Below are 21428 nucleotides of genomic sequence, written 5' to 3' on the forward strand. Positions count from 1 at the left end.
CTAGGAGTTAATAGAGGGGCAAAACAAGCGTCATTATTACAGACTTTAGATAGATACTGCCATACCAATGAGAGAGATGGAAGCATCCATGCAGTTAAGGTAGTATTAGTATTAGAATAGTATCTAGACCTCGAGCTGTTCAAGTGGCTTGCTGTCATATCATACAGCATACTGCACTGGGGTGCTGCCAACACATCACAGTGGTCACTGTTTCTCTCAAGAATTGGCCATCTTCTTCAGTATCATATCTTCAATTTCATTCAATCTCTGATGAGCGCGAGCTCTCAATCTTCTCTCGACAAAGTTTGGTAATCTCTTCACTCACCGAGACATACTTTGTCCATCGCTCCTAGCTAGGAGAGCTCTCGTCCGGTCTGCGGGTCATAGCACAGTACCTTCGGAGCTTACTCCTTAGACAATGGTAATACCACAATCTAATAATAGACTACTCCCTCGTAAACAACCTCTCCTTATAAAACCTCATCTCCTCAATACTCTCCAAGATGTCCTCCCGCGCCAGATGCACCTCCTTCTTCGGCGGCACCTCCCTTAACAATGTCTCACCCCCCCACCGCCTCGCCGCCTCCTTGAACGCACTCACATCCAGAATCCGATAATGCAGCCACTCCAGCACAGACTTGTACGGTTCCTTCGCGAGGAACATCTTGTCGGCATGCACGCTGTTCCCCGCCAGCAGCGCCGTGCGCGGCCTTGGCACGTATCGTTGGATGTAGGCGAGCAAGGACGCGGCGGCGGCGGCGGGGTTGGTCGTGGACGCGAGGACCGCGGCGGTGAGCCCCGTGCGACCGTGGGTGTCGATGCACCACGGCGACATGGACTCGAGGACTGAGCGGTCGTGGTGGATGATGGTTTCGAAGCCTTCCGGGTCGAGGAGGTTGAGGTTGGCGTCGGTTATGTAGCAGCAGATCTGGAGGATGGTGTCTGTTTCCGGGTTGAGGCCGGTCATCTATGATGTCAGTCAGGAGGAGTCTGAGGAGACACCGTTCAGTAGTCTGACCTCGCAGTCTATCCAGACCAGAGGGTCTGTAGAGCGTTCGAGCGGCATCCTGTAGTTGCTAATGGTGCTCAGGAATCGTCTGCTTCGAATCGAGCACTGATGGACCGGATTCAAGAAAAGATTGTTCGACTGCGACACGCGGAGTGGAAGAAGATTCCACATTGAAGCTGGAGCTCGACACCACATTGTAGATTTCATGGACACAACAGACACAAACTGAAATTCTGTCTAAAAAGTCCGGTGGTATATTGTTCCTGCGAGTTCATAATTCTATAATAATTCCCCATCAACAGTCAAGTCAATTCCACCCCCGATAATCTTTGTTCAACGTCTGGAGAGAAAAAAGGCCATCCCCAGGAATGACGCTGTGGTATCCTCCGTCCAATCTGCTGTCGTCATGTCGGCATCAAGCAAAAAGAGCAACTAAATCATATTCCCAGCGTCAACTGAGAAAATACCTCCACTAAATAAGAAAATAGAGCAAGAATAAATCCAATAGTGCAAGCCATGCGCTCAATTTACGCCAGTCCGTCACGGTCATGAAAAGATGCCAGTGTCTCCGACAAAAATGTGTCCATAAGCGGTAGAATCCACGTATCAAATCTTGATCACCCTACAACTCTTCATCCTCCTCTGGCTGCTGGAGTGCTGGTTGCTGAAGAGCTGGCTGCTGAAGAGCTGGCTCCTGTGGCTTCAGGCTTCCCCCAAACGTATTCGCATTCGTACCAGTTTGCGTTTGCTCTCCAGCGCTGCCCAGCGCTCCGCTGATCTCGTTGGAAAGTCCGGACTCCATCCGGCGACGCAGAGAACTTTCATCTGCTTCTGACACACTAGCCCGTTGCTTCTTCAGGGGACTACCCACGAATCCTCCATTGAGTGTATTCACAGCAGCCTTTGCGGCTTCCGCGGCCCCAGTGCTGCTTGCGGGTGCATTAGGGGGCGTCGTCGACATGCTCGAAGTGGCTGGCGTATCTCCCGAGTTCAGGGGACTCCCAGCATCGGCCCTGCTACTAGCACCGGCCAAGCTTGCAGAAGAGTGTTGACGTTTAAGCTGCATCCGTTAGCATGGAGTATTCCCAATAGACCGGCGCAACTTACTTTGATTTTACGGACACCCTCCGCAAGTTCTCCTTGACGCTTTATATCTTCCGGAGTTAAATCTTGGTTGTCTTCTTTGGCTTCCTCATCGTCTGCTTTGCCGAGGATGGAATCATCGTCATCATCATCGCTGTCCATCTCGTCCTCTCCCCCGCTCTTCTTCTTCTTGTCCTTCTTCTCGGAATTGTCCCGGAAATTGAGGAATCCAACCGTACCGCCCGGTTTGAGGGGTCCGAGACTGGAGAAGTCGGTTTGCAACGATCTTCGCTTCGCGGAAGCAGGAGTCTCTTGAGACTTGGGATCTTTCAGGATTCCCATTTTCTGTAATTGTCCTGATAAACAGTTAGCCAAAACTTTCCTAGAAAACATAGCAACCTCGAAACATACTCTCTCCTCGGTACATGAAAGTAAAAATCGCATACGGCTTGTCAGAAGGATCAATGCCTGTAACCGTTTGCGTGCTGATTGTCTTAGGATCCAACGTCTTGGGCTTTGCAAAGCTCGTCGTGTGATCAATGTCCGCGTCGTTGCCCTGCCCGCTCTGATTATCCTCATCATCGTCATGAGCATCAAATTGCGGCGAGTACTCTCCGCGTTTGATCTCCCCGGATGCCAGGACCCGGAACAACGCAACTTTGATCTGTCCAGCGGACTCCGGGATCGGATCATCGTCGGAATCGGAGTACGACATATCATCATCGGAGACGTTCTCCAGAGGCGACTTCTCATCATTGCCATACCGCATGATCCCCTTGCCCCCCTTTGCCGACTTGGAATCCATCTCCATGTCACCGGTTCCCTCCTCCGACTCGCGCTTCAGCCGGCGTTTCTCCATCTTCTGCCGTCTTCGCTCGATCCGGGCAGCGACATCCTTGCCTTCCAAATCCAGCCCATTCAGCCATCTCTCCAATCCCACCTCACGAAACAAAAACTCCCGTTCTGCAAGACCACCTCCTTCGGACTCGGGCACGCTAACCCATCGCGAGTTGACCCAGGTCTCCTCCCCTCTCCGGAGCAACGTAGCGACCTCTTCCTTCTGCCGGCCATCAAAGTAAATATAAGCCGCGACCGTTTCATTCGGCGAGTTGGTCAAGGGTTGGTATGGCGCAACGGCACTGGAGTACTGCCCTCGTTCGCTTGTCTGCCCGGGGAGGCCCCCCACCACCTTAGGCTTTGGTGAGGGGTTGTCCGGCGTCGGTTTCGGCGTCGAGTATGGGACATCCTGGCCGGGATTCAGGAGCGTGATGGAAATGGCAAAGGTCGACTGTTCGGGTTTCCCGCTGGAGGAGTCTGGTAGCTTGGGCGGCGGTACGGGGATGTAGCAAGCGATACGTGATGCCCGAGACTGGCGTTGAATGGAGAACTCGGGAATGGGGCCGTCCGGAGTGTGTATACTCACGGCGAGACCCTTGAAGCATGGCATGACGGGAGGAAGGAGGTGGGGGGAGGGGTGAGGGCAGACGAAGGAACCTCGTTCAGAGACCCGAGAACCAGGACCAAGCCGACAAAGATCGGAAGGTCAATGAGAACGAGTAAAGAGGAGAAAGTAAAAAACCAATAAGAAAAAAGAGAGGGTTGGGAAGATCGTGCGTCTGTAAACGATAGCTTGGATGTGGGCTGTGGAGGCGGTCAGGATAGTACGTCGTAGTGTGTTTAGTTGGGCCCCCGGAATGATCGAACCCTTATAAAGAAACTATGACTGCGACTCGATCGGATTCTCCAGCTGACTGGATAGATCGTCTAGTCAGTCGAGGTGATTGCTTGATCAAACATCAAAAGGTACCGACCCTCTGGTACTGAACTAGGTCGCTGATGATCTACCCTGCTGTCAGGGCTTGGAATACCACAAACTAAGTTCCGTGTGCGGAGAACGGCAGGAAGGGGCAGTGGAATGGGGGTCAAACATACCAAACACTCGTTCATATGATGGATAAAGCGAGCTTCAGCAATATCAGGCGGTGGACGAGATACGTATCAGCCACAGGAACATGTGATTACTTGGGGAAAAGTGACTTCAACAGGTGATGGAAATGAAACGATGATGGTGATGCGAGGTCCGCAGTGGAGGCGCCCGATGACGATTGCCCGCTTGGTTCCCATGGAACAGGTTCAAGTATACGATGACCTCCAAGGAGCAAAAGGACTGGAGCAAAAACAAAGGAAATTGCGATAAGAATAATGAGACGAGGTGAAAAAAATTCTCGAATCCCCTGGACTCGACTATGACTAAATTACATGGCCATGCTGTCATTGCTCGGAACTCCCGAAGTGGTAATCGGTCATCAACGTCTTCTTCTTTTCTGCTGCGGTGGTAGGTGAACCAGGTTATTTAGTCCATATGAATGTAACCGTTGATCGATGGCCACGAATCAGTCGCACAGTGTAAATCATGTATACAACATGCGATTGAAACAGCCAGGCCACTACAGCACTTCAAGCAGTAGTATTGCAGGACCAACATATCAAACCCCAAACTTCTGCTGGAGGCAAGCAACTTTCCAAGAGCTATCTTCGAAACACAACTGCATCATGTATCGCTGTCCAGCCTGTTGCCGATACACGGTAGAGTTGCTTGGGCATCGGAGGGCTCCTCCCTACACTCAGAACCACGAGTTCTCGACCGTCCAAACGAAACAGGAATCCCTAGGTCAAAGTCAGTAGTCTGCTCAAACCATGAGCACATGGATGACACACTCTTCCGTGCTGACTTTGGGGTTGGATTGGAAACCACATCTCCGGATTCTCTAGCTCGGTCAACACCACCAGCTGAGGAAGACGAAGGTACTTCGGAAGAGCAAAGCCAGCTAGTTCGGTGTGTATCAGTTCATGGAGCTTTTGTTCCAGATCTATTAGGACCCTCGCAGGAACGAAATGACGGATAACCGGAGTGAGAATGTCCCAAAGATCTGAGTATCCGACTTCACGGGCAATCTCAACAGCCGTCAGATCCTGATAACGGAACTCGCCCTTGGTTCTTGCAGTCGGCAGGGTTCCTAGCCTCATTGTCAACAGATTCAGGGTAGTTTATATAGAAACAAGATCATACTGAAAGCCCCTAGTCGAATAAGTTTCTCTACCACCTTCTTCGGCGCATTCATATACGCCGCCTGGTGCAAAGGAGTCCATAGGCTCAGTCGGTGGGAATCGTCTTCTGATCCTGTCCAGAATTAAGCAGCCATTACTCAATTCACTTCGTGGAGCCGCATACTCAGATGAAAAGAATTACACCACGACTCGCCAAAGCGGCGTCTCCCTGTGTCCAGTGAAGACAACAACTGATGCCAATCTCCCCAATATGCTGCGTCGGACAACCGCGCTCTCTCTTTGAGATACGCCGGGTCCAAGCCTGTCTTGACGACGTTTCCAAGCCACAGTGCTGGTTTCGTCGAATCGGAAGAAGGTTGGCTTTGTATCACATTGGGGGACACTTGCTTTCCATCGTTGTGCGATCCTCTGTGTGAGCCCTGTCCCTTTTTCCCTTGCTCGGAAGAATGTTTCAAGACCAATTCATTGCTGTCTTGACTCAAATGAGTCGTGCCAAAGGTTTCAGTGATTTGTGCCCATTCTTCAGCACGGCCCTTCATCGCACTGATCTCTTTCTCAGTTACCACACTGGACTGACTGTCGCGCCCACGTCAGCTTCAGATCCACTCGGATTTTTTTGAGAACTCATACGCTGCAATGAAAGTTAGGACAAGGTTGAGGTCCTTCTCACGGGCCTCAAGCTTCCCGACCAACGCGGTGACATCGGCCTTGTAGAAAACCCAGCTGAACTTCATCCAGATTTCGGAGTGCTTCGAGGCATCCGCGATCTTGTGAACAAACCCCAGGATCTCGTCCGCAGTCTGGCGGTAAGCACTATCATTGAAAGATAATGATATGGATCGTTCAACTGGGTTGGAAATGAGAGATCTAAACAGTTCGAGATATAGGCGTACCCTTTCGCAGCGACTCAGTAGCTCGACGAGGGCCTCTCGGGCGCCCTTCATCGTCTCGATAATGTCCTTAACGGTGTTCACGGTTTTTAAGAAGATGCCTGCTACATCCGCTGCCAGCTGGGTAGCCGCTATGGGATCCATCCTGAAAGATCACGTAACTGGATTGTTCTATGGTAAGTTCGTCAAGGAACACTCAAGGATTTATGTTGGATTCTTGAGGGGATCAGCTCGAGGGGTGCGGAGAAGCATTAGCCTCGTTGAGTGGGCTGAGCTGAGATGCCGGTCTCCCTGTCTGATCCATAAACCAACATGGTGTCAATCGACTCTTTACCATTTTGTGTTTTAAAGCCAAAGATCAGCTTGTTTCATCTGCCCGTCTTTACCAAATATGAGGCGATTCTACCAGTATATAGTGCCAGTCATCGCTTCAGCAAGCTGACTATGCAATATTGCAGAAGTATATTTCGTTGTTTTTCCACATCCACAATCATGATCTGCCAGTGAGGTCGATTGTTTCGTGTGCCAGACTCACTTTTGCGTAGTCAGATATTCCCATGATGATGATGGTATGCAACATTCATAGTCCTCGCCGTCGCGCCTCTTCCATGGCTACGTTGGCCAGATCGGGGAAATCCCGATTTAAATTACTGAAGAGCCTTTCGGCCTTTCGCCTCCTGATCTGCTCAATCTGGGTTTCAAATGCAGTGATCTTTTCAAGCAGTTTAGCATGCGACTCCACCAAAGAGAGCTCGAGAAGATCATCCGCATATCGACGAAGAGCGTCCAATCTCTTCTCCAAAACAGGAATACTGTCTTCACTTGTGGATGAGAGGAGAGAGTTGTTTTCTCTTGAAGGGTGATCGCGCCGGTCTGATATCTCAGGAAGTACAGCAGGTCGGTACTGTGTGGCACGATTGCGAGAACTTCCTTCAGCCGCCGCACTCTCAGCCCGGCTCTCGACCAGGTCAGAAATTCGAAGCTGTCCTTTAGGCCAAGTATCTCCATCAGAATGCGTTTTGGCGAGATGCATATTTGGTTGAGCAGTACCTCTGCTCCGTAAGTCATCTGATTCTGATCTCCCGATTCCAGGTGATTGAGTATCCTCCACTGAAGAAAACCTGCTGCTATCCAGCAGTCCTTGCTCAAAGCCTTCGCTGCTGTTTAGTCTACGTCGTTTCCGTCCTTGCAGAGAGACAGCCGTCTGCGAAGGTATCATTTGTGAACCTACGCTGGCTCTCTTTCCTCTCTTCTGGTCGAACACGTTGTCCACAAAGCCCATGATACGGCCTCGGGGGTCGGCAGGCTTGATGCGGGCTCTGACGGGTTTTTCTTTACTCTGATGCGGCTGAGTAAAGTGGCAACATCTGCAGTTGCACACTTGAGAACACTTGGGGCACACCCACGGGCCCTCTCTTCGGAGTAGAGAAATGAGATCAATATCAAAATGTCTGTAGAGACCACGGAAGCAGAAGAACGCAGAGCACTGGGAGCATGTGATGCCTTTCCACACTGTATGGTTATCTCGGCACAGATGGCAAAGGCGTTCCTGGCGAGAGTCAATATGTGGGTTGAAATTTCGTGAAATGGGCGTCGTACTTACCACAGATTGTCGTCGAGCATCTGCCGCAGCTCCAGCCAAAAGACCCAGTGATTTCTGCCTATGAATGACTGGTCAGCTTTGTGGGGGCTTTGAAGCACGCTGACAAGCTCTCAGTCGAGATAAGGGCATTAGAATGTCGTAGGTACGAGCCTAAAAGTCAAACTAAATACTTACTCTGCTATCCTGGGATTTGAAGAGGATAGAAAACCACTGTTCTTTCGAGTTGCATCGATTATCGCTTGACAATCTTGTCTGGGAATCAGCTCAGCCCAGGTATAGTCCGTAACATGTTTGCAACTTCGTCCAGAAACAAAGCATGTCAAGCACAAGTCGAAGTCCCCGCATTGCTTACAACGCAAATGCCGATTCCAGATAGTTAGTCCACAGAAATTGCATTCCACCACCGCACCTTGAGTATCCACAAGCTTTACGGGTATATTTGACCCCGTATCGTCATCGTCGACCAACCGCTCGAAGATCTCCAAAAGGAGTTTCAGCTCCTTTGCGCTAAGGATAGTAGTATCTCTGAGTGCGTGCAGCGGAATCAATGGGACTCGGCCGGTGTCTGCATGGCATTGCCTTTGATACGCGGGTTGGATGTAATCAAAGAATGATACCATAGAAGACGTATGCATGACATTCCAAACGACCCTGGTAACTATCGGACCAATGTTCCAAACTTGGTGTGCAGTTGCTGATGGATAGACAACCAGGTCGCCAGGTCCTTGATAGGTAACATAAATCGGAAAGTTGGCTGATCGTAGCTGCGCGATTGAAACGTAGGCCCAGTCGGAATGCGATGACTTTCCCAATTCCTCCATGTAAGCGTCATATTTTGTTTGCGATTGTCTGTCGGTACCGAAGCAAATTGACCCTGACGGACGGCCTTCGAACGGTTAGTTTGTCCTTTCAGATGGCCCGATAATTGGTTCCGAGCCAGTTACCTTTGGATTCAATCACGAGATTGAGAGCAACCGTCCCGCTAAAGCATCTATGAAAGCCAGAACTGTAGAAATACACTCGTTGCGTCAGCCATGCATCCTATACAGCATTCGAGAGGATCGCATACAAAGATCCCTGAGTTCCGGCATAGGCCATCAAGACCTCCGGTGCAATGTCTCGGGGCAATACTCGGAACAAGTCCAAAGAACCCAAGTGCTGCAGAGATGATGGCAAGATGGCCTTCAAAGCTTTTACCCACTCCTCCGGGCACTGGAGGTCTTTTGCATATAGACTGAATATGCCACAGTCAGAATATCTTGTAGAATCGAGAAGCTGGTTGGTCGACATACGATTCTCGGATATTGCTACCTCGCGTATGGTCTGCCCGAAACTGAAAAAGATCCGCAAGTTTCATACGCACATCTCGTCCCGTCTGACAGTTCCTCACGGGTATTGCTGTAAGCAACGAGGAAGGTCAGCAAGTGAGATATCAAAGTAGTGATATTCGACTGTTGACATACATCCCGAGGAAGATAGGTCTACCAGGCTTTCGTTGCTCAGAATGCGCTTGTCCCAGCTGTCTAGTCTGTCAAAGCCATGAATGACAAATGGCCTTTCCTCCTGCAACCTGCGCTCCAACCAGTCATTGGCTTCTTCGTGACTTAGGTCACAGATGTCATGAACCGAGAACTCGGAAAAGGGGACAAATGGTTTTCCTGAGCGCAGGAGATCTTGCACGGAAGGGAGGTCCGATTGGGTGAAATTCATGTTAGAACAATGATAAGCCATGTATTTCGACCTCTATTTGATATATAGGCCGATGATTGCATCGTATATGGATGAGCTCATAGAAATTCTCATCTTCGATCTCGGAAACCAGAATGGATGTTAACTTATACACGTGACGCGGAGAATGGGGAAGATCTAACTTGATCGGGTAATTAGCTATGGAGACCTAGATCATCCTTGAGTACAGTACTGCCACAACCTATTTGCTGGTAGAAATTCTCCATGCGACTATTTCGGCGAGGTTCGGCCATTTGCAGTACTTTTCTCTACTCATTGAGTGTCCCCGATCATAAACAGCGTGCAAAAGTAGAGTATGTGCTTTGCCCTGGTCCATCCCGATGACTACAGATGCCTCGACAGTGAGCATACTAACCGGACAAATCCGATATACAGAGCGCAATGTGGCCTTATTAAGGTTTGTTGGTATATGAACAAACTGCAGTTTGTCGGAGACTCATGGGGAAAAGAAATTATTTCTGCTGTGACTACTCCACTGGCATCAGCATCGACAAATTCGTCACTGGTGTGTTCTACAAGCAAATCAACCATAGGTTTGTCCTAGGCTTGTCACCTACAATCCTGATGCCCAGAAGATTAGTGATCCAAATGAATCAAGCTCTCCGGTACTGATTTATTGACGGCAACTAAAGTAATTTCCGATGTATAAGAAATTCAAGAAAGGAAACGAGCGGACTCGGAACTGCATTTTCAGGGACATTAGAGTTGCTTCTTGGGGAAGATAGAGCTTGGGGATAGGACTCACCAATCGATGGACAAATATCCAATCCACAATCCGATTCTTAGCAGATAAGATCAGAATCCAGGGCAAGGGAACGCAGAGCGAAACCAGGAACATCCTGTGAGGCCTTGACTGCAGTCTCCAGTCACGTAGCTGGAATGCCCAGTCCCGTAAGTGCCTCCAGCATATTGAAATACAGCATAGATCCCACCACCTGAGCCTTGACCTATTCCTCCCCTTTCGATGATATCGACAGTGTATGGCAGCTGAGAATCTATCGCCTGGCCAGGATCGACACCGTCTGCTTCCCCAATTTTTTCACATGCATGATTGTAGAGGTCAACGTCAAATGCACTGTCTCCGATGTCTACCCAACTTGTCATGACAAATTGACAGCTCCCTACTCCTTGCCCCACACATTCTTGGCCCAAAGCGCCAGGAAGTGCGAGTAGGGTTGCTGCGATGATTGCTTTAAGGGGTCTCATATTTGCAGTCGTCTTTCAGGACAAGACTGGGTGGCCTGTATCGCGCGGTATGGGAGGGTCTCCTAAGAGTATTAGCATATGTTCTTCAATGGCAATCACACAGTACATCAGAGAATACCTGAAGTTCTGCAAATTTTGACTCCAGAGAGTTGAGTGTTGAAAGACGGACGCAGCACAGCGGGAAATGAGCACACTTATATAGTTTCCTCGGGCATAGACCTCCCTAGTATTTGCGCAATTGTACTCCTTCGACGATGTCTCACTAGCAGATGCTAGTGCTTACCGATGAAGAGACAGGTCTACGAGAGAAGGCAGGAGTGGGACTTTCACACATCACAAGGTTGGTTGGTTTCTAGGCGGCATACCTACTACTGCATGGATATCACATATACTAATGACGGAGGCGTTTTTTTCCAAATAATTCGCATTGAGCATTCGTGAGAATAGCTCCCAGTCCGTAAGTATATGTCAAGAATGAAGAATACCCAACACACAGCACGAGTCATGTCCAAATGCTGCATAAGCTGGCCATTGATCATGGCTCAAAGGAGAGCAGCAATGCAGAAGGTAATTGGGGCCATCATGAGGCATAAAACATGTCTATAGAGGATCTATCTTTCTTGGGTCCTTTCTCATTTCGGCTATCTTCCTAGCGAACTACCTAGTCACTCAAGGAAAGTAAACGATGTAACATTCATTTAGTGGTCAGATATTGAACAAGCGTTGGATGGACGAAGCTTGAATGCACTAAGATTATGAACTCTGCGCTATTGGCCGGTTCGTATAGGTAGTTTCCAACTTCTGACTAGTTGGCGAAGTGAGCTTGAGAACTGAAGCGGAAGAGAACAATGTCGACTGGTCATAAGTGCATATTTAGTTATGTCAGGGAAGAGACGATATCCCCCAAATAGACGGACATTGAAGACTTCTACTAGGTAAGTCTGCGCTTTTGGGAGAATCTAATAATCTATGACATTACAACAACAATAATCCGAGCGAAAGGTTATCTTATATAAATAGCTCCAAAGTATATGTACCTAGTTTGTATCCAGCCTAATCACCAACACTACCCTCGGCTAAATATTTTTGCTACAGAGCAGTTAAATACATATGGCAGCTTTCTTACATAACTGTCATCAGACATGGATATCGTTGATTCTTTGACCTATGAGCCAGAAGGGGAGCGCCTCTTTACAAGTATAACCTCGCAATCAGACACATTTTATAGACTCCTACTTCTTGAAGTTCCAGAGAATGAATGAAGACGAAGAAACTGTTGTTCAGTATGAACTTGAAACAGTATCACTAGATATAAGCCTGATGTCTAAGGTAGTGGTCGCAGCTTCATCCAATGCCGTGCAAAAGTATACATTGTAACTCAGGTGCGCATAGGAGATTGGAATCCCCCTGGAAGGCGAACTCCAAATAGCCCTTTTCTAGAAGGGATCTACTGAGCTTCGAGAATCGAGAGCTTCCAGGCCGGATCTATAGATTGAAGGAAGATCATGATCGTCATTGTTGTGTTCGGCAACTTCGACTCGGAAGCAAACCCTGCCATATTGCTTTCAAAAGGAACTGGTTGGGGCCAATTATCGATCAATGGGCTTGCTTGGCCTCTTCAAAGCCGCAGTTCAGTCAAAGGTCCATAAATCCCTCCGCTAAGTAGTGGCGCAAGGCTTCCAATGCACCGTACAAACCGTATCAGCAAGATCAGCAGACAGCCTCTACCCTGGTAAATATTGCAGACATCTGACTCAGAGTGCTTTTGTCTTCTTGCCCATTGTGGCGAGAGCGACGAGAGTGAAATCTTTTGTTAGCCTCGAGTTATTGTGTGCGACCTTGGCCACGGTCTGACACGGCTGTCCAACGTGACTCGGGCGAGATATCGGGATATGTCGTGTCCGGGTTCATATCAAAGTTTTCGGCTGAGATTGTGTAGCATGAATGCTCGATGCCATGGGAACGGAGTCTCGGTTTCTGTACCACGTCTCTGTCGAGGCTTTGAGCATGGTTGGATATTCACAAGCAATTTCAAAGTTGGCATAAAGACATGAAACATATGGCTTAAGCCGTTTTCTCGGTGAGTATTGTAGAGTTTTTCGCCACTGTGGAAACAGACAAGTCATGAATTATTCACTGATAGAGTTGAACCCTCTCACCGGCTGCAAACAGCAGAACAAAGAATTTATCCAGACTCTGAACTATGGGTGAAAACAAAAACCAAAAATAATGAAAAATGAAAAATAAAGGAAAAAGTTAAATGAAAGATTGGGCGATCACCAGCCACCAGACCAGGCCAGGCAAGAGCGAACGAGGGCGATTCCCCACATGGCGTTGATTCTATTCCATCAGCCAGACTCGTAGAGTCGTAGTTGGAGGCCTGGAGTGCTGTGACCCTATGGCCTGGTACACTCGAGCCTCTACCGTACTGATAATAAACTCAAATCCTTCTTACATTCTATTAGCACAGTTGATGAGACTTATGAACTCCAGTGTTTACTCCCAGCAAGAGTTGCAGACTGTATGTATGCAATTAAACAGGCTCAGAAGGTTGTTTGTTAGCCATGGATCATGAGGATGGTGAATTCACAATCAATGATTTATAACGGTGATGTCCGTTCAAGTTGTTGCCCTTAGGTGGGGTTCTCAGTATTCGGTATTCAGTGGGAGTAGTAATAAAATGTCCCTTTAAGCCACATTCCAGAGGGGGAAGGTCAGCAAGGGAGCAGATGACCATGTGCTCGTTGGAATGTGCGGGTACTAGATAGACAGACTAAACCCAAAGCATAATCCAATTACTGTACTCCCCAGATTTCTCCGGGTTCCTGATCTGGAGTTCGTCCCTTGGTTACACTGTCCCAGACTCTGTGCCAACTTTTCCTTGTACATTGTGAAAGCCCAAATTTTTGCACTGCAGAGTAGAGTTAGGGATTACACCTACTAAGAAACACATGACCATGCGAACAGAGATCCAGGAATCTTAACCTTAAACTGTCTGAAAGAGGAGGGTTGCAATTTTGAGGTCTGAACAAAGCCTCAGGCGGACCCCACTACCGCCCACCCCCAAGTCCACAACCTTCTCCTTATTTCCTTAAGCTCTCAGGCTTTGGGCCGTGACTTCCCCAAAGTCACATCGCCGCCAAGATGGAGCCATTAGACAAACGCACTTGACTGTTCTTGGCTTAGCTTAACTTACTAGACAGGGCGGTACTGCCAACCAGCCAAGAGTAGCGAATAAATCTTGGTCAAACGTCCAGGATCTTATCCGGTCCTGGCCATTCCGGGCAGGGATATTCCCTCGAGCAACAAAGGTGGCGTTTTTGCTCGCTTGAGATTGGCTCATGTATTGAGTGTTGACTGTTGAGACAGCGGCCATTCGGCTCAGCGACACCTCCAGCCTAGAAGAAATAGATAATGGTACGACACGGGATCCCGTATGAATGGAAGCGGGGTTGAGAAACAACAGACAGACCTCGATACGACGGGCATATGGGGAATGCCTTGTTGTTTCAGGTCTCTGAGGTCTGTCAATAATTGCATGGATATTCGCTGAAACTCCTGACAGCCGTGGTAGAACCCAGGTTCGGGACGCATGGCACTCAAGGGATGACCATGCAGGAGAATGTCCCTTTAACATTGTTTCTCGAAACCTACCTAACGGAAACATGGTCACAGCAGTCTTGCACTCCGCATCCCATTCCGATGACTCGATGAGTAAACCTCCGGATTAAAGTACGCCTTAACGCAGTCATCGGAGCCGTGGGGGGTTCCACCTTGGCACGCTCAATTCGCGTGGTTGACGGGACGAATATGGCCGTAATGAAAAGAAAATATTACCCCAGAAGCTTTCCGCTTTGGGATACTCGCTTGTCGTCTCCGGTCTCTCCTCGTTCCTCTTGTCCTTGGTCATTCAGGCCGAGGACTCGCTCAGACCTTGTAGCTCAGGCTTCTCTGGTGGATAGATGGTATCCACCCGAATTACATTCGGACTTGCCGTAGCCGGCTTAAAGTGGCTGTAGACTATTAGTGCAAAGCATTGATACTACTGAGTAGACGCTCGAGCGAAGGAATTAATTGCGGCAATGGCTCCTCAATGAGCAGCCACTGACTCTGGGGCGCATAATAACAATACCTCCAGTGTAGTTTGCATCCTTCGGTCCCTGAGGACCAATAGTAGAAGTGGATATTGTCTGTATATCTGACAGGAAAAGATGCATGCGGTCGTGAATTGCCCAGAGGCCCCAGATGCAAAGTGAATCGGGTGATGATGCCATTGGAACGCGCCTGTTCAGCTTTCTTTTTCTATTTTTCTTTTTCTTTGGACTTTCGTGAATATGGTAATAATATTTTTTTTTTTTCTGTTTTTCTATTTTCCACATTTTTTTCTGTTTTTCCCTCTACTATTTCTTTCTCCCTCCCCGCACCTTCCTTCTTCTCTCTCTTTCCTTCTCCGCATTCTCTGAGCTTTAAGCACAACCTCCAATTCAGATAAGCATAGCACTTAACACAAGCATACAAAAGCAACAACAAGCAGCGATTCATCGTCCGTCTCAGTTTGCTATGGCAGACGGACGCAACAAGCAAGACGTTGCTCATGTTGCAACCACTGATGCGCCTGTCGAGCAGCGGTAGGTTTTCCCTGACAGCCAGCTTTTGGCTCCTGACTGACATCGACCCTCCTAACGACAGCATCAGTGACGAAGATGGCGCGCTCGAAACTGGCCATCACGAGCACATCAATCTGAACAAGAATCTCTCTGCAAAGTAAGTGTCGAGTCTCGACGGCTTCGAGTCTACCCCTCACGAGCTGCTCTTCCCTCACGCGTCGTCTCCTCTGGCACTAATCGTTGACCAATTTCTCGTGTAGGATCAAGAATCCTCTGGCAGACTTGACTCCTTCTCAGGTTATTCGCGAGGTCGAGGACTTTGCGACTCAGCATGACCTCGTCGACATTCTCCCTGAGCTGAAGAAGGGCGCCCTCATTGCGCGTGACCCCGAGCACTTTGAGACTGTCCCCGACATGACCGAGGCGGAGCTCACTGCAATCCGTAACGAAACCGAGCACAAATGGCGCCAGCCTTTTGCCTTGTATTTCACGATCATCCTCTGCTCGATTGGCGCCGCCGTCCAGTAAGTCGAATCACGCTCCTTGGTGCATGAACAGCCACTAACACGCCTTTCTCTCTCAGGGGATGGGACCAGACTGGTAGTAACGGTAAGGATAAGGTCTTCATTCCGTGCTGATAAGTTGTTAATGTCGCGTTCTTGTTTCGCAGGGGCCAATCTTTCTTTTCCTGTCGCTCTCGGTATTCCTGACACGCAGACCCTTCCGGATGGAACTCCCAACCCCGATGCTGAGCTCAATCAGTGGCTGGTTGGAGTTGTTAACGCGTCAGTAGTCAATCCTTCAGTTGCATCAAGACCTGGCTAACATCCATGACTAGAGGCCCGTACATTGCCAGTGCGGCCCTTGGTTGCTGGTTATCCGATCCCGTCAATTCGTTCATTGGCCGTCGTGGCGCAATCTTCATCTCCGCAATCTTCTGCGTGCTTTCCCCCATTGGCAGCGCCGTGAGTCAGACTTGGCCCCAGTTGTTCGTCACTCGTCTGCTTCTTGGACTCGGCATGGGCTTAAAGGCCTCGACCGTTCCCGTCTTCTGTGCCGAGAATACTCCTGCTTCTATTCGTGGAGGCTTGGTCATGTGCTGGCAACTCTGGACTGCTTTTGGCATCTTCCTCGGTTTCTCTGCAAACCTGGCTGTCAAGAATACCGGTGATATCGCCTGGCGGTTGCAATTCGGCTCTGCTTTCATTCCTGCCGTTCCTCTGCTTGTTGGCGTGTATTTCTGCCCCGAGTCGCCTCGTTGGTTCATCAAGAAAGGAAACTTGAAGCGTGCTTTCAAGTCTCTCTGCCGACTGCGCAACAGCAAGCTGCAAGCTGCGCGCGACCTCTACTACATATATGCGCAGATCAAGGTGGAGCAGGAGATCGCCGGCAAGGGCAACTATCTTACTCGTTTCGTCGAGTTGTTCACCATCCCGCGAGTCCGCCGCGCCACCCTCGCTTCGTTTGTCGTCATGATTGCTCAGCAGATGTGTGGCATCAACATTGTGGCCTTTTACTCCTCGACAGTCTTTGTTAATGCGGGTGCGAGCAATACCGGAGCTCTTTTTGCCTCTTGGGGATTCGGACTAGTCAATTTCCTTTTTGCTTTCCCGGCCGTACTCACTATCGACACCTTCGGACGTCGAAGCCTTCTTCTTTTCACTTTCCCTCAGATGGCTTGGACTCTGCTCGCGGCCGCTTTCTGCTTTTACATTCCCGAGTCATCCAAAGCGCATCTGGGATGTATCGCACTGTTCGTTTTCATGTTCGCAGCATTTTACTCTCCAGGAGAAGGACCGGTGCCGTTTACTTATTCGGCAGAGGTTTTCCCTCTCTCCCATCGTGGTAAGTCTGCTTTTGGCCTCTTTTGTTCTCGTTGTCAGCTAATTCCCGTACAGAAGTTGGAATGTCTTGGGCGGTCGCTACTTGCCTTGGCTGGGCCGCAGTTTTGTCAATCACTTTCCCACGCATGCTTCATGTGATGGGCCCCACCGGAGCATTTTGCTTTTATGCGTAAGTGATATCCTTTCTCAAGTTTCTGCTTGTTGATTTGTGGGTTTCGTGCTAACCAATGTGCAGAGGTCTGAATGTCACAGCTTTTGTCATGATCTTCCTCTGGGTTCCCGAAACCAAGCAACGCACTCTGGAAGAACTTGATTATATCTTCGCGGTCCCCACCAGAATGCACATGCATTACCAGTGCTTCAAGGTGCTCCCTTGGTGGATCCAGCGTTACATCTTCCGTCGCGACGTCAAGCTTGAGCCCTTGTACAAGTTCGACCTGGCCGCCCACGACGAGAAGGTGGCAAGCAGAGAGGGCAGTGGACAGATCGTCTCACCCAACAGTGAGATGTAAATGCTGGTGACACCCGTTCCTGTGCAGTTTGTAACCGCTATGGGATGGAAGTTGTGCCACATGGGGTTTCACGAAGATATGACTCAGGGCTTTTGCCGATTTGATCTTGAATTCTTGATGTTTTCAAGTGTAGCTTAGAGAGAAGTCTAAGTAGTTTGAATTTAAGGACTGATTAGTTTCCACTTTTGCCAGACGAATCAATGAGGTTAGACGAAGAGAACGATCTTCTCGTACCTCCTTGTAACATGGATGCTTTGAGTTTGAACTGTGGTACAGTGTAAGAATCGTCCACCTACGCCCGTGGCAGATTTTGAGAGCCTCGATCGATTTTCGGCACGCCCAGCCTGGAAAAATCGCGAGGTTACTCGGCTGCCTTGATTGAGGACTTGGGCATAGGCGGACAATCCTTCACACTGTACCACAGTGCTCTGAACGGATGTTGATAGGGTTTTGCAGTCAAAGGGTGGGTTAGGCGGTGAGTGTTGTTCCGAGAGAGTGAGAGTTTGTGTGGGCGTCTCGGAAAATCCTTCTCGGAAACTTTGGTGTGGGACTCGCTTAAGGCTCCACCGCCTTGTTGATGCCTTGATTCCGTGGCGACGACTGCACATGACAGTAGAGATTGTGAATGTCTCGACGGCTTTGAGAGTACCCGGGCCGGAACCGGCTTTGCTCTGCCAGGAGGTAAGATTGTGACAGAATTTAGTTTTCTACCTGGTTTGAGCTGTCGACTCTCAGTAGAATCGCTTGGAGCCTGGAGGACATTCGGATGAGATTTCTGAGAGTAGCTCACTGGCACAAAACAACTGAATACATGGGACATTTCTATATAGGTGCACCACGCTCGTATAGGCAGGATCACATCTGACCGGTTCTATAGCGGCGCCAGGTCCTGAACCCAATCTTCTCGTACCATCCGTCCAGACTCACCCAATCCACAAAGACTCCCTCGATTCCACGCTGCTTCATATCCTCGATCGCGTGGCAGAGGAGAGCAAGTCCGACTCCTGCTTTACGATATTCTTCGTCGACTCCGACACAGCCGATCAGCCCGGTCTTGGGGCCACAGAGAGGCGGGAAGGCCCAGTTCTGCTGCAGGACCGGCGACGACGGGGCCAGCATCAGCGTCCAACCTACCTGTTTCCCGTGCGAGTCAAATGCAGTCATGATGCTAGACGGGTGCTCTGTAGGATCGAGCTTGTGGTATAAGTCGGTCCAGGCCTGGCTGGGTCAGTAACGAGTTGGTAGGATCAGAGATGGGGAACGGATACGCACCGGATTGTAGGAAAAGTTCTTCTTCTGACCGGCCAGACACTCTTCAAACTGCTCGGGCTGAAGAGCGCCGAAAGTGAAGCCTCGCTCTTTAGCACGCCCGACGTACTTTTCTGGTGACTGGAAATCTCTGATATCCTGGTACAGATCGACAGATCTCGGAATCAGAGGGTTGAGGCGGAAACCGCGGTGAACGAAGAACTCCTGTACGTCTGGCGGGAGGTCAGTCGGAATACCGGGCCAGAACCGTGGGAAGGAGCTCCCTAGTGATAGGGAACTTGGTTTGTAATTCTTCATGAGCCACGCCCGCGCTTCTGCGATCAAAGCCGTGCCGACACCCTGGCTTTGGTGGCTGGGGTGGACTGCAAGGACAGCCAGCTGACAGCATGTCGTGCCTCGGTTAGTTGTTATATACATGAGGCAGAAGCCAATGACCTTGGACTCCAGTCGCGCAACGAAGTGATGTCCGTTGGTCTGGGTCAAAAATCTGTTAAGGCTGTCTGCTTGTAGTGGATACGTCGGCAAGGCAGTATTCCAGACTTCGACCAGTTGAGTCAGATCCCTGGCGGCTTCGAATGGCGACACATGCATAGAACCCAGCGCGACCTTTTTTGATCCAACCGGTAGGGCACCCTTTGGAGTTAAGGCACCGAAAAGAATATCTGCGGCGGCTGTGAAAGCCTCAATAGTTGGCTCGTAGGTAGTTATATACGTCTTGATGCTGTCATCATCCAAAAAGTCGTATGGACTGCAAGCGGCTATGGTAACCAGTTTCCGAGCATGTCGGGAGAGCTTCAGGCCCATCTCTTTCTGAAAGGGCGACTCTCGTGCATTGATGGTGATGAAAACGACAGCATCAGCGGCTTCGACAAGCTTGTATTGCTCGGTCGATAGTCCTGCAGTGCCATAGTGAAGCTCAACAGTTGTGGGATTGTGGGCTTTCAAGACCTCGCCGAACTCCGTGGCATTGTAAGCTCCTTTCTTTCCTAAACCTTCCCCGTCGACTGCACCTCCTGCAGGTGTTCTTTCCCCTGGGAACAGAAGCACAAGATGTGCCGATTTTGATAGAGGCAGGACACCAGGCTCACTGCGGACCAGGGTAACAGAAAGTGAATAGGCGTCCTTTGCAAGCGTGGCAGCTCTTCTGTTCAACATAGACAAATCATCAAGATTCCGTGGTAGGAGCGCAGTATCCCAGCTCAGAAAGGTGTTCTTCAACTTGACCACGCGACTATATGCTTCATCCAGACGTGAAGCTGATATCTGGCCAGACTGTATCGCCTCGCAGACGTTTTGGATAGAAGCTACTTGAACAGCAAATGTGTGGCAAATCATGATACTGTCACTACCACCTTCCAAGGCGAGAACTGCCCCCCGTTCGGTACCGTATGTGGCTCGAATTCCGTCCATCTCCAGGCAGTCGGTGATGATCATCCCATCATATTGCATTTCATTGCGGAGAATGCTCAGAACATCAGCGGAGAGTGTGGCAGGCAGTTTGCCGTCACCGATGGCGGGCAAGGAGATATGTGCAGTCATGACTGCCTCAATACCCTCTGCTACAGCTCGACGGAAAGGGATCAGCTCACATCGCTCCAGTTGCTCCCTCGTCTTTTGTATCACTGGAAGCCCATAATGGGAGTCCACAGCGGTATCTCCGTGCCCGGGGAAATGCTTGACACTAGGAATGATCTTCTGTTCTCGAAGTCCTTGCGCAGCAGCACTTGCAAATCGACCGACAAATTCTGGATCGTCTCCAGGACTCCGGACGCCTATGACTGGATTTAAAGGCTCTGAATTGATGTCGCAGACGGGAGCATAGTTCATGTTGATCCCGAAGAACCTCAACGTCTCGCCGGTGACCCCTCCAACCTGATAAGCCAATTCTGGTGAATGGGTGGCTCCAAGGGCCATTGGTCCGGGTAGCTGAGCAGCAATAGGTGGCGATATCCGGGTGACCAGTCCATTCTCTTGGTCAATTCCTATGAAGAGAGGATATTCGTGTCCTGCCAGTCTAGCTTCCTCTTGCAGCGCAAGAGTGAGAGACTTGCGCAGGGATCAGCTGGACCGCTTCCTCACTGGCGTCGGGATATAGGGGTGATGACTTTGGCAAGGTAGCACATACCTGGAGCTGTATTGCATTTTGGATATTCCTTTTGAACAGGACAATGCCCCCTATCCCGTACTCGTGGATCAAAGTCTTGATCTCTGGACTTGGTACCATACCATCAAAGCCGACCGCAAAAAGCTAAAAAAAACCATCGTCAGCTCAGTCTAGTAGTCTTTTATATGGACGTCTAAAGATCGAGATCATACCTGGCCAACTTTTTTCTGTAAATCTTCTGGCGGCATCTTTTCAGCTCGTTGCATGGAACTGCAATGGGTGAATCTTTATCTCGATTAGGTCTTGGCCTGGAATCCTATCAATCCAGCCCCTGATAATGATAATATAGCATTCTACACATGGGACACCAGGTTCAATGAGAGATAACCCCTTTTATAGCACCGTGTTCTTGAATTCGAATGGAACATGAAGGTCAATCGTTGGAGACGACGGTGGAGAAGATGCGGAGAACACCTGACGTGT

At 49.6% G+C, this 21428-nt stretch overlaps 5 protein-coding genes across 5 annotated transcripts; 1 reads left to right on the forward strand and 4 right to left on the reverse strand.

Annotated features, from left to right (window-relative positions):
• Positions 1–445: 445 nt before the first annotated feature.
• Positions 446–3539, reverse strand: CDV56_104772 (oligoribonuclease; the record flags this gene model as incomplete). Its single annotated transcript, XM_026758391.1, has 5 exons — positions 446–967; positions 1019–1044; positions 1745–2069; positions 2117–2448; positions 2504–3539. The coding sequence occupies 5 exons, from the start codon at positions 3537–3539 to the stop codon at positions 446–448; spliced, it is 2241 nt and encodes a 746-aa protein (XP_026618408.1).
• A 1082-nt stretch (positions 3540–4621) lies between these two features.
• Positions 4622–6195, reverse strand: CDV56_105112 (uncharacterized protein; the record flags this gene model as incomplete). Its single annotated transcript, XM_026758731.1, has 6 exons — positions 4622–4759; positions 4811–5109; positions 5163–5273; positions 5325–5737; positions 5792–5961; positions 6055–6195. 6 exons carry the CDS (start codon positions 6193–6195, stop codon positions 4622–4624), a joined length of 1272 nt encoding a protein of 423 aa, XP_026618409.1.
• A 436-nt stretch (positions 6196–6631) lies between these two features.
• CDV56_105268 (uncharacterized protein) lies at positions 6632–9364 on the reverse strand (the record flags this gene model as incomplete). Its single annotated transcript, XM_026758887.1, has 8 exons — positions 6632–7388; positions 7454–7600; positions 7655–7712; positions 8064–8540; positions 8599–8645; positions 8724–8888; positions 8947–9052; positions 9118–9364. The coding sequence occupies 8 exons, from the start codon at positions 9362–9364 to the stop codon at positions 6632–6634; spliced, it is 2004 nt and encodes a 667-aa protein (XP_026618410.1).
• Positions 9365–15169: 5805 nt separating this feature from the next.
• On the forward strand, positions 15170–17572 carry CDV56_105919 (sugar porter family MFS transporter; the record flags this gene model as incomplete). The annotated part of the gene is made up of 8 exons (XM_026759538.1): positions 15170–15237; positions 15305–15373; positions 15477–15740; positions 15800–15825; positions 15887–16001; positions 16055–17061; positions 17115–17229; positions 17296–17572. 8 exons carry the CDS (start codon positions 15170–15172, stop codon positions 17570–17572), a joined length of 1941 nt encoding a protein of 646 aa, XP_026618411.1.
• An 855-nt stretch (positions 17573–18427) lies between these two features.
• CDV56_106130 (putative beta-N-acetylglucosaminidase) lies at positions 18428–21211 on the reverse strand (the record flags this gene model as incomplete). The annotated part of the gene is made up of 4 exons (XM_026759749.1): positions 18428–18790; positions 18845–20887; positions 20967–21089; positions 21158–21211. The coding sequence occupies 4 exons, from the start codon at positions 21209–21211 to the stop codon at positions 18428–18430; spliced, it is 2583 nt and encodes an 860-aa protein (XP_026618412.1).
• Positions 21212–21428: the final 217 nt, after the last annotated feature.

Source organism: Aspergillus thermomutatus (genome assembly GCF_002237265.1).
Source record: "Aspergillus thermomutatus strain HMR AF 39 chromosome Unknown NODE_8, whole genome shotgun sequence".
Taxonomy (NCBI): Eukaryota; Fungi; Ascomycota; class Eurotiomycetes; order Eurotiales; family Aspergillaceae; genus Aspergillus; species Aspergillus thermomutatus.